Source organism: Cupressus sempervirens, chromosome 10 (genome assembly GCF_028749045.1).
Source record: "Cupressus sempervirens isolate cs-2001-9-10 chromosome 10, ASM2874904v1, whole genome shotgun sequence".
NCBI lineage: Eukaryota > Viridiplantae > Streptophyta > Pinopsida > Cupressales > Cupressaceae > Cupressus > Cupressus sempervirens.
This window is the reverse complement of record NC_143127.1, coordinates 233,071,880-233,087,923: the sequence shown is the minus strand read 5'-3', so window position 1 is coordinate 233,087,923 and position 16,044 is coordinate 233,071,880. Positions and strand designations below refer to the sequence as shown.

Here is a 16,044-nt window from a genome sequence, read left to right as displayed (position 1 = left end):
ATAAACTACATAGCAAACTTTAGAAATGATTATTTTAAGACACTTCTATATAAAATTACCGATTATATTAAATTTCCCTTTTCGTATGTTGTACATAATCTTCTGCAAACATTTATTTTAAAATACATAGATACAGCCATGCGGCCATTTACAGATTTCTAGGTTTCCCCGAGTCCCAAGTATTCGGAATCTTCATCAACACAGACAGGAAAAACTGCCAATCGGATCCGGATAACAGCAAATCGCATTAATGGGATTTCAATCCATTTCAACAATTGGCGATCGAACGATTTTAAAAACAGCAGCTTAAACCAGATTAACCTGAAGATTTCTCCAAACAAAACCCTTAAAATTTCATGAATTCAAACCACGGCTGGCGAGCAGCTTCTCCGCCCTGGCGTCAAGCCATTCCCTCATATCATTAAGCACGATATTACAATTCTCATCGGGTTCCCCCTGAATAAGCGAATGATACATATCGTCATACAATTTAAGCGTCTTGTCCTCGCTCTTAGCCCTCTCATACAACGCCTTACTGGATTCCGGAGCCGTCACTTCATCAGAGGTCCCATGGCAAGTAAGAAAGGGCACAGTAACTTTCTCAAAATTCTCCTGAAAATAAGCACAAACCCTAGCAAGCTCCCGCATGGTTCCAACCCTAGGTTTCCCCGTATACCGCCTAGGGTTTGAAGCGATGATCTTAAGCTTCTCAGGGTCTTTAATGGCCTTCTTCACCATCTTATTATCCGGCATAACGGCCCAGGTATCAGCGAAACCGAAGAGGAGCCCGTAAGCCGCGAGGCGCCACCATGAGGGTTTCATCGGCTCCGGCATTACGAAAAGAGGCGCAGAGAAGATCAAACCGTCCCAGCCCTCTGGATCTTGGAAATACATGAGCAGAGTGGCCGCGCCGCCCATGGATTCACCGAACAAATAGCGCGGAAGGCCTCGAAATCGTTCGCTGTCGCGCATGGATTTGAAGAAGAAGAGCGAAGCGGCGGCGATCTTCTCCATATCGCCCATATAGCATCTCAAACCCTCAGATCTGCCATGGCCGAGCAGATCTGCACACAAGGAAACATAACCCCATTGTGTAAAGGCTATGGCGATCTTCTGGAACATCCAACCGGTGTCGCTGCCATAGCCGTGGCTCATACACACGATCCCCTTCAATGGAGGCGATTCCTCTCCTTCTCTCTGTAATGGCGTGAATGTCTGTGTGAACAGCGTGCCGTGAGGGGTTTTGAAGTGTTCTTGTACATTGCTCACGCCCTGTGAGGCATAGTATTCTTCTGCCGGCATGTCGCCCCAAAAATTTGGCGGCACAGATTTTTCTTCCGCCATTGTGAGAAGCAAGAACAGAGTTTGGGAATGTATTTAGAATTTGTTGCAGATCTGTGTGATATAGGCGAAGGAAACATGTGCAGAAAAAATGGTTGGTTTCTTGGATCGATCATGGTGAGGGTAGGTAAGATCCCACCAACAATAGTGGGTCCTGCCGCACTCAACCTTTTCTCTACCAACTTTTGGGTCCCATCAGTGGGCACTTATCTGATTGCTCTATGGTTGGATTTGGTGTAAAATATGATTTAATGTCTTAGGGAGACTGGATTGCACATTAGGGAAGCCTTTGGCATGATTTAGACGTTTAGGATACTAATATTATATAGGTTGAACATGGTCTAATGATTCTTTGGGACGATTTGCATTTGGTAGACAATATTATTTAGAGGATTTGTATTTGGTAGATAATATTATATAGAGGTTTAATAGGGGGATTTGAATTTTTTGTTTATATAGGAATTGAATATGGTCTATTTTTTTTTTCAGTGGGGGAGGGGAGGTAAAGGATTGGACAGAATTTCTTAAGAGATATCTAAAAAGTGTTGGTGTTGGTAAGTGATTAAGTATATATTTGTGGGTGGGGGGTTGTGACATGTTAATAAAAAAATTAATTATGATAGAAAAGGATCTAGTAACTAGGATGTTTAATATCTATGGCTTTTTTGTTATCTTGGTTTTCTAATTATTAATATTAAAGTAGTCCCAAAATGATAATACGTACTAATAGTCAATCACACATGTATTAATAGTCGATCAATTTTTTATCTTTTTAGGTTGGTAATTGGTTCATTTTGGTACTACTATTGGGATGTTTTGTAATGGCTATTGACATATTGTGTATTGGTGGTACTTTTGAAATGGCTACTCTTGACCTTTTGGTGATCGATGACATCTACAAAGAGATTCATGAGTAAACCTATGTTAAAACCTTACATTTAAAAAATTAACTTGCATATAGAGACAACCCAAAAAATATGTCAAACTTTGATATGTCATTTACAATCTACAAGTGTACAAAGTTAGGATGTGTAGGTATTAGGTTATTTCCCCCGGTTGGGGTTTCTTGAACAGATCCATCTTTTGGGAGGACTCATTAGCTTAACTCCTTTTTTAGTGGTATTAGATGGAGGTTGCAAGTTTAAATCCGCTTGAGTAATGTTGATGAGGTTGTTGGCAAGTGTTTACCATATCCCCTTGAGATTAGTGACATGGTTTAATAGCCTCATGTGAGAACCTTGATTAAGATGGTAATGGTTTCCTAAATAGATGTGTCTTTTCAAAGAAATAGCCTACTCAACTCCCTATTAGTGATATCAAGATAGGGTCACATGTTTGAATCCCCTTTAGTAATGCTGAGGGCGCGATTGTTGGTAAGTGTCCAACATATCGCCTCAAGATATGATATGATTTAACAAGCTCCTGTGAGATCCTTAATGGGGATGGTAGCAGTTTCCTAGATAGATGCATCTTTTGGGAGAAATATTGGTATCAAAGCAGGGTTGCATGTTCGAATCCCCTTGAGGTAATTCTTAGGTAAAGATTTTTGGTAAGTGTCTAGCATACCCCTCGAGATTCATGACATGGTTTAACATTCTCATATTAGATCCTTAATTAGGGTGGTAGTGGTTTTCTCAATAGATGCATCTTTTGGGAGAAATGGCAAGTTGAACTCCTAATAAGAAGAATGTATTGGTCGTGGATCCGGTGCTACAAATTCAAGAGCAACAATAGTTTAAGAACACCAATTTTGATTTTTGTAAAGCATTCAAATCACGTTTTACTATATAATATATGTATAAATTCTTGTTGTATGGTGTGAGTTGTAACTTTTATTTCTGTAGCTACATTATGGGAACTTCTATTGTTTGTAAATTTGCTCTGTTCAATATACAAGAAATCTTTGAATGGATAAATAAAATAATGTTAATACACAAGATTAACCATCAAAATTACTTATTTTCTTGAGTAGCATATTTAAATATATTTGAGCCATAAAATACATTTCAATTTTTTTGTTAGATTTGATGTGAAAAGTAAAGTCTTTAGATAGATCATCAAATTATATATGTACAACATTTGAATAATGATTTTGAATGAATGTCTAGATCACATAATAATTATTCATTAGATTCAATTCATGTGTTAGGAAAGTTGTCTCAGTGAGATCTACAATTTTTCTTTGAGAACAGCACAGTGTATAAATCAAAATTTAGGCCTCCAGCATCAAGAATGTAGAACATTTATGACATAGCCCATTTGAATGTGGACTTAGGAGTCATTTTTGTGTGGTTTTAGTCCATGGTTTTTGATCCAGGTGGATCTTGAAGACCTCAAAAATTTAGCCCACTTAAAATCTCCCACAATTGGCATCAATGTATAGAGCATGGTGAAACATTTCTGATACAATTTGATGCACGTCAAAAGGAATCTGTTTGCTCAAGATATGCTTGGTCAAATAGGTTGACTAAAAAGGTGAAATTTGACCATCTCAAAAGTGGTAAAAAATGGGTTCCAAATTGAAGATCTCATCAAGAGCTTTTCGACACATTTTGAACAGATGAAATTTGAGTTCGTAGGTGAAAGTTATCATTGTTTGAAGTTTGAGGTGAAAAAGGTAATCTTGATGACATCAATGTGATGTCACCATGCTGACATGGAATCCATTCATTAACCAACAAAAAGTAATTGACGAGATTTGAACTTGTAACTTACATCCATCAATTTGAATGCCAATGGTCTATTTGTTTAAAAGTAGACTATGCCAATTTAAAACCGTTGCAACCTTTTGATGCTATTTTAAAAGGTGGTGGGTGGGAGTTGAACTCCCGACCATCGCTCTCCTAAAAAGGTGGGTAGCCGTTGCACCATTTAACACTCATGAGCAATTTGCGGGGATTATTTTATTTAAACATTGTTAACCTGCCCAACCTTAACTAAATAAGGTTATTATTAAAAATAAGTCTCTAATTTTAAGAATAAAATCATAACCAAAAAATTATAAAGGGGTAAGTATGAGGATGAAATTTGTTAAATAGTTATTTTTTGAGGCTTTGTAATTATTATTTGGTTAATTGGTTTTGAACCAAATAAGGAAATTATCTTGTATAAGAAGGGGATATTCCTTTGTAAAGGGGATGAGACTTTGGAAATGAAGCCTGCGAGGAACAAGGAGACTTAGAGTAGTCTTGGTAATTCTTAGAGGTGAGAATTTTGGAGTTAAATTCTTTTATGAAGAATTAGAGAACTAAGTGGTCTCATGAATGAGATAAGAACTTAGTAGAATTCTCTTGAGAGGATTTTTCACAACTTTTTAGTTGTTATTGTAATGTCTTAATGCCTATTGAATTCATGTACTCTTATTGCAAGAGGGAGAGTGTGAGTCATAGTTTTATTGCTTAGCACTGTAAAAAGTGATGAAGGAGTTGGCATGAACATGTTGCTAGCAAGTTCCTGTCATCGCAATGTGGAAGTGGGAAGCAGACTATAACTCCATGGAAGAACATGGTGATGTATGAGTTTTGCATCATAATAATGGCATCGATCTTGCAAGTTTGTAGATCCAGAGACATAGGCAGAGTCTGGTGAACTTTGAAATCAAATCTTTTGTCTCTTGTTGTTTCTGATGCATGTTTCTTTCTACTTAGTTATTTTATGCATTTCTAAGTATTATTTGCTCAGTTCACAAGCAAAGTTAGTTACAATCTTTATATTAAATCTGTATCCTAGTGAATCTTAAAATTGTAAGTGATTCATAACAAGGAGTTTACAGATCAGTTTTGTATTTCTTCTTTGGTAGTTCAATGTATTAGTTTTTCTAGTTATTCTGTACTTAGGATGGAGTTTTCTTATCATATTTTGGAGACTATGTTGTCATTAAATTACTCAAATTCTAACTTATTCAAGTTGATGAAAGATCAACTCCATAGATCCAAAGAATCACTTGCATGCAAACACATGTCACATAAAGAGAGAAGCAAAAGCTATGGAGGTTGGAATTCCTAGATCCATAGATGAGACATTCTTGATGAGAAAAAAGAGAGATTTTTATTATCAAAAGTGAATTAATTATTTCAAAGAGATCAATCCTTATAAAGTAGACTAAAACCCTAACAGGTAACTAACCTAGGTTGCATAATAATAATTAATTATTAAATGCCCAAAGTTTAGCTTAAGTAAACTAGAGATAATAAGTGACTTAATAATTAAATCAATATGATTTAATTAAGGAAAAAAACTTTATAACTCTAACACCCCCCCTTAAGATAAACTTAGGGAGTAGCTAAAAACCTAGAAACTACTATTGAAAGTAAATTTGGGTCCTGATAATAAAGCATGATGAGGTACTCAAGCACAACCAAATCTCTAAAAAGAGGAGAAATAAAGAAAGCCACATGGGAAAAGCCCTACTCCAAAAAAAGATAGAAATAATGTTGAAAAGAACTAGTGAAGGACTGAAGAAGCCTCCAAATGAGGGAATGTCCCAAAAGATAGAAACAAAAGATGATCATGAAGAACACCATTGAAGCATGAAGCTACAAACACTGCCAAATTATTGATTTGAAAAACCTTCACTATATAGAACATGACCAGGTAGAGAAAACTAAGTTTGAAGAGCTGATCAATCAAATATGGAAGGTATCTTCATGGCCTCCAAAAATAGGAACGAAAGAAAGTCTATATGGTAAATGATCCATCTCACCAAAATGCATAGTTATCTAGTCACTGCAATCACCTGGTACATAGTATCAAATACTAATTACATAGCTCACTCCATTGAACCAAGAAAGCAATAGAACCAACATAACCCCCCTCTAATGTTAAGAGGTAAGACTTGAACACTGAAATTGAATGCAATATCTCCTATAGAAAGAAGAACTAGGAACATTGAGAGTGCAAAAGAAGTACAAACACCTATAATGGCACATGTCATCGACACATCATGAGGCTAATGTGGTGGAAGGAACACTCACTTGACAAAGGAAGATGACAAATATGGCCAACATGAAACCCCCCAAAGCGCTTTATATTGTAGTGTGAGTACAACAAAATACAAAGATGTGCAAGATTCTGAAATATAATAGAGTGACACTTTATTTCAGTGTGTTTGCAAAAATACTACAAATGGATGTTATCAAAGATCAAAAAAGACATTAGGTTGATACAAGAGATAGTATAACCCATGAAAAATGATCTCAATCAAAAAAATTAATCCATGTACCTGAAACAATCAAGATATCAACCAAAACGCAAAAAAGAAAAACATTGAATGGGATGTGCCTAGAGCAAAATCTGGAAAATAGAATGTCTCAAGATATGTCACCTAGAGTGCAAAATAGAACTCCTAACTTTGATAGCCAAAATAGCCATCAAAAGAGCATCAAAACTTAAAATAATTGTTAGTGTAGTTTTTTATTTTTCCTATTTTGCTAGGTTTTTCCTACACTTTTAATAATCTCGCTTAGGTTAATAAAACATGTCTTATTAGGTGAATGGTTGTGAGTTGTCACCTTCCTACATGTGAGCATCCATTAGCTATCTTGGGAAGATACTTTGCTATCTTTAGTCCGATAGATGGTTGCTCCTCATTGGTTGCTATTGCCACCTCCCTCTTCCTAGCCTATATAAGCATGCTACTTGGCTTGTATTTGCATCTCTTGTTTTTGCATCCTCTTAATGCTATTTTGCTTCCAGCATTTGCATTACTCTCTTGGAGACTAACTCTATGATGCTATTTTGATTTTGTATCATCTGCATTCATAGTTTAGATATTTACTCTTTGCACTAGTTTTCTGGGTTATTAATCTTTTCAGATTCTAACAATAATTAGCACCACTAGAACAAGCTCAAAGCTAGCTTTTTGGCAATATCTCATTTGCAAAAAACAAAGTTTGGATGAGCAAGTTAGAGCCAAAAAACCACATGTAGGTCAAAAAAGAGCTAGAAGGGTAAAGTAAAAAAAATTACTACCTTGGGATCTATGCCAAATGCCTTGAAAAGTGTGACGATCAGTACAAAAATCACTTCAGAAAATGTACTATTCTCATACCAAATTGTCTTAGGAAGCATGGAGATTTGTACCAAAAATCACCATTTTTTGTACTGAAAATCTTGATTTGCGTACCAAAAAATCATAAAATCATTGCCTTAAGAAACATGCTCAATCTGGATAAATTTTATATGAAAATAAGGGTTTTTGGGCACTTTGAGCTCAACGGTGAGATCTGTTTGGGCTCTAGGTTGACTGAAAATGGTGACCCCTCAAATCTAACACAAAAAACTTTGAAAAATGAAACCAATTGAAAGAAAAAACACATTTGAAAACCAATTCCAAATCTCTCACAAACAAAACAAGGGCATGATGATCTAGAACTCTAATACCATGTTGAAGTTGATGAAATATCAACCCCACAACTCCTAAGAATCACCTACATACAAACACTTTTCATAGAAAGATAGAAGCAAAAGCTTTGGACGTTGAAATTCCCAGATCCATAGATGAGACATTCTTGAAGAGCAAAAAGAGAGATTGCTATTATCAAAAGTGAATTAATTATTACAAAGAGATTAATCCCTATGAAGGAGATCTCAAAACCTTAACAGGTCACTAACCTAAGTTGCATAATAATAATTAATAAAATAATTAATTATAATATGCCCAAAGTTTAGCTTAAGTAAATAGAGATAATAAGTGACTTAATAATTAAATCAATATTATTTAATTAGAAAGAAAAAACTTTATTACTCTAACATAAATTATATTATCTTTTGTGGAGACTCTTCTCTAAAGTATATTGTACAAGTTATTGATGTTGATTGATATATTAGTTTGGAAGCCAAACAAATTTCCCTTAGAATAGTTTTTTCTAGAATATATCTTTAGCATGAAAGGGGATTGGTTTACTTACCCTCTTTCTTGTGAGAGAAGCAATTCAAATCAAAGGCTCGTTTGTTGCTAAAAGCATTTGACATGTCTAGAAAGTGAAAAAAATTTGGCTTCGCTGGGATGGAGTTGGATTTTGTGATGGGCTATCCTTTAATCAATACAATATTTGGTGGTCTTCATTGATCTAGGTTCAATGCCTTTCTATGGCCCATCTCCCAAATATCTGATCTCTTTGCTTTCATAAATATGACATTCAAATCCCTAATGACCTTTATTTTAAGCTCTACACAATTGTGAGGACCTGTAAGTTCAATTCCTCCTTTATTGCCAAGATTTTCAGAATTTTGATCTTGCAATTTCAACTTTGCCTCTAGAACTATTACACTAAATTGGTATTTCATCTATTAAGACTTGATGGAAAGATCAACGATGGTAGCCTCAAACAACATTCTTTACCTATAAACCTTATTTGTGTTATTGTTGGCTCTCATTGCATTTTTCTATGGTCCATACTTTGAACCACTGGTGCCTTTTACAGTCTTCACATTTAACCTAGAAGAACCCAAAATACTTTATTTTATCTCGTGCATTAATTTCCAAGGCTTGCCTTAGGTTCCCCTCTCTAGCATTTGGGAGTACCAAACCCTCATCATCCTTTTTGTGGTCGTCTTGAATCTTTCCTTCATATTTTCTAGTCTTGAGAAGGGCTCAACAGTACTAGGTGTGGATCCATGATTTATTTAGTCCCTTTCAACCCTAACTTTTTGCTTGGGACATGGTCATTATGGGTAACTCTCCTATATTTCCCTTTCATTTGCTTTATATCTACTATACTTTCAAGATAGAAATCTTATTTGTTGTTTGGAATGACAGGAATGTGGTTTTGTTCACACTTGCTTGTATTAATACTTATGTTTCTATTTTTGGTAAAGTGTGCATTTTCAATTATATGATGTTACAATAAAAGTTTAGTAAGATAAGATGTCTCTAAGTAGTCCACTTGCAAGATCTTTTGCAGCATTAGAGCAATGCCCCTTCAAAGGTTGTCAAGGGCCTGTTGGATGGTTTTGTCTCTAGTCAAGAGGGATAAGGAAGAGGAAGAAGATACAACTTATGGTTGGTTTGGTCTAGACCCTAATCTTAACTTTGTTGATATGTGGAGAAAGAAGGATGATCTAGACCCTTCTTAGATTGGTACTACATTAGCCGACTGAGGTTTTCTCTATTTTTGGGCTACACTCATATTACTTATGGTTAATGGTTTGAGTCTATTTGGCACTTTTGGGGAATGATTTTATATCCTACAAACATTTATTTTTTGAATTATGTACTAGCATTTTTTTAACCAATGGTTATGCATATTTTATAAATAAAAAAGAGTACATATTTATGTTATAATGAGTAATTTTATTGTGACATTTTTTCTTATAAATTAATTTAGTTCATATTTACTATTGACATCTCATCTGAAATTGTGTAAGAAGCATTTATATGTCTTGGATTCTTTTAATTTGATATATAACCCAGACCAAAAAAATTCTATTTCTAATCTTTTAAAATCATTTAACAATAGTTACATGAATTTAATGTCAAAAATATCTAACCAATCGACAGTTCATACTAGTCAGAAGTACTATCAGAAATACAAAAGAGATGATTGAACTAATTTACCATATAATAACTATTTAAATATCTCAGCATCCAAATTTCCTTCATTAAATTTAGGAGGAAGATCCTAGTCTGAATCCAAGTCATTAGTATTGAAAGAGACAATAATGAACTGAAGGATTGTAGAAGCCTTATTCCACTGTCCCAACTCTATGATGTCTCCACAATCTTTTATCTCCACTGACTACTCTACATCAACTGTTGGATGAACTCAACTAGTGTAACTTTAAATTCATCCTTGGCCCTTATTATGGTGTAATAATAAGCAATATGCTTCTTCTCTATAGTGATCTTTCCTTCTTGTAGCACCCACACGAATTTACTCTCCTTTATCTTTATAATAGTAGTGATATGGATAGCAACATCAACATAAATGACTTTATGAAGAGAGTTAGTAAGGTTTTTGACCTTCCCTACAAACACATCATTATTCCTAGTCTTACAAGTGATCCACAATAAAATAAAATAAAAGATAGAACAAAATGTGTTAAAAAAAAAATTGTTGTTAATCTATCAAGAAATAATGTTTAATAAAGTGAATTCTTTATTACTGGTAAGACCAAACATTTTCTAGACTTCAGTAGGAAAGGATCAATCAAAGAAAACATGGAATACATATTGAAGGTATATATAGATAGAGTAAATATTTGGACCACCCCCTAGTTTCTTAAATGGTGACTTATGCAAAAAGAATTTCCATAGAAAGCAAGCTATTTGGGGTTCAACAAGTCTCCGCCAAAGGTAAGTTAGGTATTTATTCTAAAAAGATGGTTGGATTTTCCAAAAGTTGCTTTGGTATTAAGGTGAATAATGATAGTCAGGTTAAAGGTGAGCAAGTTGTAGATATAACAAGATTTAACAAGATGGAGTGGGGTACTATCAAGCCATAAAAACTGAAAGGAACAATGATTAGAAGAACAAGAGTCAATGGGGGAGCCAAGCTTGGTAAGGGAGGCTAAGAGGAGGAAAAACTTTCTCCAATGAGACTTAGGGATATTAAAATGAGCTTTGAGCTTACCCCAAGTGATCAGTTCTCCTTGATGAATAGTATCTTGGAAATTATTAATGCCCTTATATGATTGCTTCCAAGTTGAGCATCCCTAGATAAGAGCAAGATGTTTCTCCATTCTTGATGTTCCACCATATTGACTTCTTCCCATACACTAAAGTATTCCCTTTAGAGGGTCTAGATCCTGAGAAGAACTGACTCACATACTTCCATCCTTTCCAAACAGATATGAAGACATTCGATCCCCAAACCAAAATATTGGCTTCCATAGTTAGAAAGTTTGTAATGTTTAGTCCACATCAAGTCTTGGATTTTCTAGGTGAGTTGTGATATATTGTGTCTAATTAATACTTTCAAAGGCTCATTCCCAAGCGAAGATTTGGCAATCCATTTTACAACCAGGGAATTTCCTTGGGTTCTAAGTTTGTTTAGACCTAAACCACCTATTTTCTTGGCCTTTGTGCATCATTCCCAAGAAATTAAATGTATTTTTCTATTGCCTTTACCATCTAACAAGAGGAAACTTTGAAAATATTTTCAATAAAAATGAATCTATTTTGGTTAAACAACCAAGCTGAAGAGAAGTAGATGGAGCAGGAGCAAAGAATGTTCTGGCATACTTGCACTCTACCAACAAATGTAAGGTAGTTGTTATTCCACGTTTTGAGATTTTCCACAATCCTTTCTTTGATCCAATTTCATATCTCATTGATATTATAGTTTATATAAAATGGTATCCCCAAGTATCTATCAATGTGATTTGAGCCACCCCATTCTAGACCAAATCTATCCCACCATTTTGGAGGATGAAGTTCCTAGTTGAGCATAAAAGGGGCATCTTACTTCCTAAGGCTAGATAGAATAGATCCAATTTAGTCATGAGGTTAATCATGTTACCCTCTTCTATGTACAAGAGAATGGAGGTGTCATCAACAAAATGAATATTAGAGATCTCTTCATTATTAGGGAGTTGAATACCCTTCACTTTAGGAGATAATGTGTCATCCCTAAGAAGGTAGTGGAGAGAGTCAATTGCAATTACAAATAGGGAAGGAGCTAATGTGAAACCTTGCTAGATGGATCTAGTCACTTCAACATCTTCAAATCTAACCCCATTGATCTCAACAACAACTATAACAACATGAGGCAAAATGGATATCATCATTTAAAAAGAGGGGGGAAATCCCAGAGCCTCCAACATCATAAGGATATACTTCTATTAAATTCTATACTATGCCTTCTCATACTCAATCAACAATATCACTCTCTTTGTCTACTGGTAAAGAAAATGTGGAGGGAAGTCGGGATAGAAATACAGACATGAATGTGGGGTCGAAAGCCCTCAGGGAGGAGGATGATAAACATAGTGATCACCCCTCTCATAATGCCAGTGAGGAGAAAATGGAGGAGGAAATGGGAAAGGAGAATGAAGACAAAGACCCTGTTGGTAAGGATAACAGCTAAAGGTGTGAACGAGGAAAGGACAAAGAATATGGACATTAATACTGATACCCAAATCAATACTGTGACTTCCTCTGAGCCTAGGAATGTGGTTGACGGGAGGGATGACTCCCATGATACTAAGCTCTCCTTTCTTCACACTACTAAGCTTAAGGCGAAGACTTCTCTTCAAGGTGATTCATGGATGTATAATGAATTAATGGTTATCACAAAGAAAACAGGGTAATGCAAAGAGATTTGGATGTTGAACACGCTAAGAGAACCTAGCCAAAAGTGTAAATTGGTAACATACCTGATAAGCTTAAAGAGTACGAACAGGAGCTTTGTCAACTTATAAAGGAAAGTGGTCTAAAAATGGAACAGGTCACTTCCAATCTTTGTGTAGCAATGACCAGTCTGGGAAAGAAAAGTAATGAAGAGATTATATCTCCTGGTAATGTTGGAGTGGGGATTCCTGGTGGGCCTAGTAATAGAACCAGGCAGAGCACAAGGAAAAAGGTTGTTGAGGCTCTTAGGGCTCCTATTCTTTTGCCAATTGACATCATATAGAATACTGTAGAAGTCGGTAAAGAGGTGGCAAACATTATCAAGGAGTTGTTGTAGGTGTCAACTGTGGATTGGGTGTGCTAGTTTATGGTCTGGATAGTTTTGTTGGTTTTTTCTTTTTGGCTTTCCAGTTTATTTAAAACTCTAGGTTCTAAGTCCTTGTAAAACCTAGTTTTTTTGTATGGTTTAAACTTTTGGTTTTAGGTCCCTATAAAACCTAGTTTGGATGTTTTTTTAACTTTAGGTTTCAGGTCCTTGTAAAACTTGGTAGTGCTTTAATGTTTATCTTTAGTTTTTTGTAAAAGGTTTTAGGTCCCTTCAAAACTTGCTTTTATCGTAATCTATAACAATATCACTCCCTTCTACCCAAAGGTTTTAGCTCAGCCCATGGTCTCCCAACAAGAAATCAAAATTTCCAATATCTATCTTCCTTTGACAAAGCCTATTTGGGTATGGTGGATGATTTTAGGGAGCAGTCCTTCAATAATAAGAGATAAAAGTTTTAGTAAGGATTTTGTATGAGACATTTAAAAGGGTCATGAGTCTCCAATTATTTAGGTTCAACCTATCACCATCCTTAGGGATCAACTTAATGAGGCGAGTACTAATGACTGGTCCTAGTGTGTCATCTTGGAAGTCTTCAAAATTATTTTTTCAACAATTCTTCACCTATCTAGTAAGTATTAGCTTTGAAAAATTCAACTAAAAGTCCATTTGGCACTGGGGCTTTATCATTGAAGATCTTTTGAATAGATTTTTTTAAATTTTACTTACACATAGATCCCTACCTATAATTGAAGCATCTTCTTTAGATACATTCTTAGGGATGATCCCCATAATATTTTTCCTAGCTTGTTCCATGGGCCCATGAGAACTCCCAAACCTTTCGTAGAGAACAACTTACTGTAGAAGTCAGATAAGCTCTTCAAGATATCCTCTTGAGAAGTAAAAGTAACACCATTATTACATACGCAAGTAATTTTTTCCCTAGCCTCTTTCTCCTTCAAGGAACATAACAAAAATTTAGATGCTCTATCTACCAAATTTGGCAAATTGATCCTAGCTCTTACTTTGGCCCCCCTTGATCTTTCTATTATGCACTTTTTTGAGAAAGTTTGTATAGAATACAACATTGATCGCTAGTTTTGGATCTAAGGGATTGTCTTGAATAACTTTGTATGAAGACTAAAAAGATTCAAGTAGATTACCTTCCTCTCCCCTAGCATCCTTGACCTTCTTTCTACCCATTGCTTCAAACATATTCTGCCAAGATTTTGTGGTTTTCATCCATCTACTTCTTTATTATGTTGAAGAATCTACTTGTAATACCAACTAATGGTATTGATGGTAGCCAAAACACCCTCATCTTTCAAGAGTGAGGACTCAAGGGAGAACCTTGTTTCTTACGAGGTCTATCACACTAGTTGGGGATCAAAAGAGTACTGCAAAAAAAAGAATGGTGGTATGAGAGGGAGAATGGGAGGACACTCACATGATTATTATTAAGGGGTGAGGGTCAAAACATGCACTATATCCTCTTCTCACCTATTCTAAGATTACACCAAGTAAACCACACCCATTTGGATTCTTCCTTCTTTTTGGCTAGGGGATCAAATAGATTGAGATTTATTCATCATTTTGTTCCAAAAGTATAATTTTTTGTCCTTCCATTCAAATTTCATTCCCCCCATTCTTTTCTTGGGGTCTCTCTACCATATTAAATTCACCAACCATTATTTAAGGTATACTAACTAGATCTAACACCTATTGCTATAGGGGAATCCTATCATTACAGTTATTAGGGGTATACACAGAATTGATTCCAAGCTTTGTATTATCATATAACATTTTAACCCAGACCACTCTATTACAAGGGGGAGTGACCACATGACTTGACAAACTTTTTCTACTCAGAACCAATTAGAATATAGGTTCCTCCTTCACCTTTTTGGTGTTAGGTTGAGTAGGCAACAACATCTTTTCGTATGCATTTTAATGCAATGCCCAGGGTAAATCCAATTGATTTGACTTCTTGAAGCATAAAGATATCAGTCTTATTATGCATTTTTAGGAAACTATTGACAATAAATTTCCAATTAGAGGATTCAAGCCCTCTAACATTCTATGATGCACAATTTATCTTCATCGTACACTAGTTTAGTCATAAGTCTCCATAGGAGCCTAAAAGCTCCATAGGAGCCTAAAAGCTCTTGTTGCAGGAGGGAAGCTTGTTCTTGGGGGTTAAAGTGAGCTTGGGGTTGCCACTCAAGAGAGGGGGTTACCTCTTTTCCTTCTAACGTTCTCACCCTCCACAAATTCTAATGGTTCCTTCTTACCAGCATACCTAATTTGTTTAGATTTAATGTTGGGATATGATTCAAATACAAAGTCTTAACATTCATTCTTCATATGGACATCTCGAGAGTTTTCAATTTCTCCCTCTTTCATTTCATTCGAAGGCCTTTACACATCCTCCAACACCTCACTATCTATTGGTAGATATGGGGGCTCCCTTTGCAACTTAAACTTAGGTGTATAACGCCACTGACCAGGTCTGTGGCAAGGGGGGTGGGGGGGGAGAGGGGGACATATATTACAACAAAAAAGAATCCATTTAGATTATCCTTTAAATTGGAATTTTGGGAGGAAAGAGACTCCTCCTTACCTTCTCCTCCAACATGATCAGTAGCATTTGAAGATGTGGGTGGGGGGTATTTTATGCAAGTCTTTAATCTTAGAACCCCCATATTTTTGATTAGTAGGTAGTTAGGGGAAAGAAAAGACAAAGGTTTTAATACAATTAGGGGGAGAGAATGATAGGTCTCTCATTGAGGTTGCATGGTAGTTTTATCCCTCTCAGCTTTCTTTTTAATGATGTCCAGTGCAATTTGTTGGGCACTTTGGGTGTGATGCTTGGGCTTAATGATCTTACTGGTAAGGACAAGGTCAAGGTCTTGGGCATTGGGAGGCTCTCCATTTCCTTGGGAATCATATTGCAAACTTGAAGAGGAGAAATGATCTTTCAACTTATTAAGAGAAGCACAAATATCCTATGAATCCTTCATCTATTGAGTGGGTGGAGGATCATTCAACTTGGTGGCTTTCTATGAAGAGGGAGTTTGGGCATTGGGTT

The 16,044-nt window shown here is 35.7% G+C and overlaps 1 protein-coding gene across 1 annotated transcript; it reads right to left on the bottom strand.

Annotated features, from left to right (window-relative positions):
• Window positions 1–43: 43 nt before the first annotated feature.
• LYSOPL2 (lysophospholipase 2) lies at window positions 44–1,586 on the bottom strand. Its single transcript, XM_089804101.1, has one exon. It carries the CDS (start codon window positions 1,342–1,344, stop codon window positions 355–357), a length of 990 nt encoding a protein of 329 aa, XP_089660227.1. The 5' UTR covers window positions 1,345–1,586; the 3' UTR covers window positions 44–354.
• Between the last annotated feature and the right edge of the window lie 14,458 nt (window positions 1,587–16,044).

Excerpts from the sequence above, each read along its gene's own strand:
- LYSOPL2 (XM_089804101.1), bottom strand. The coding sequence starts at position 1,344 with ATGGCGGAAGAAAAATCTGTGCCGCCAAATTTTTGGGGCGACATGCCG.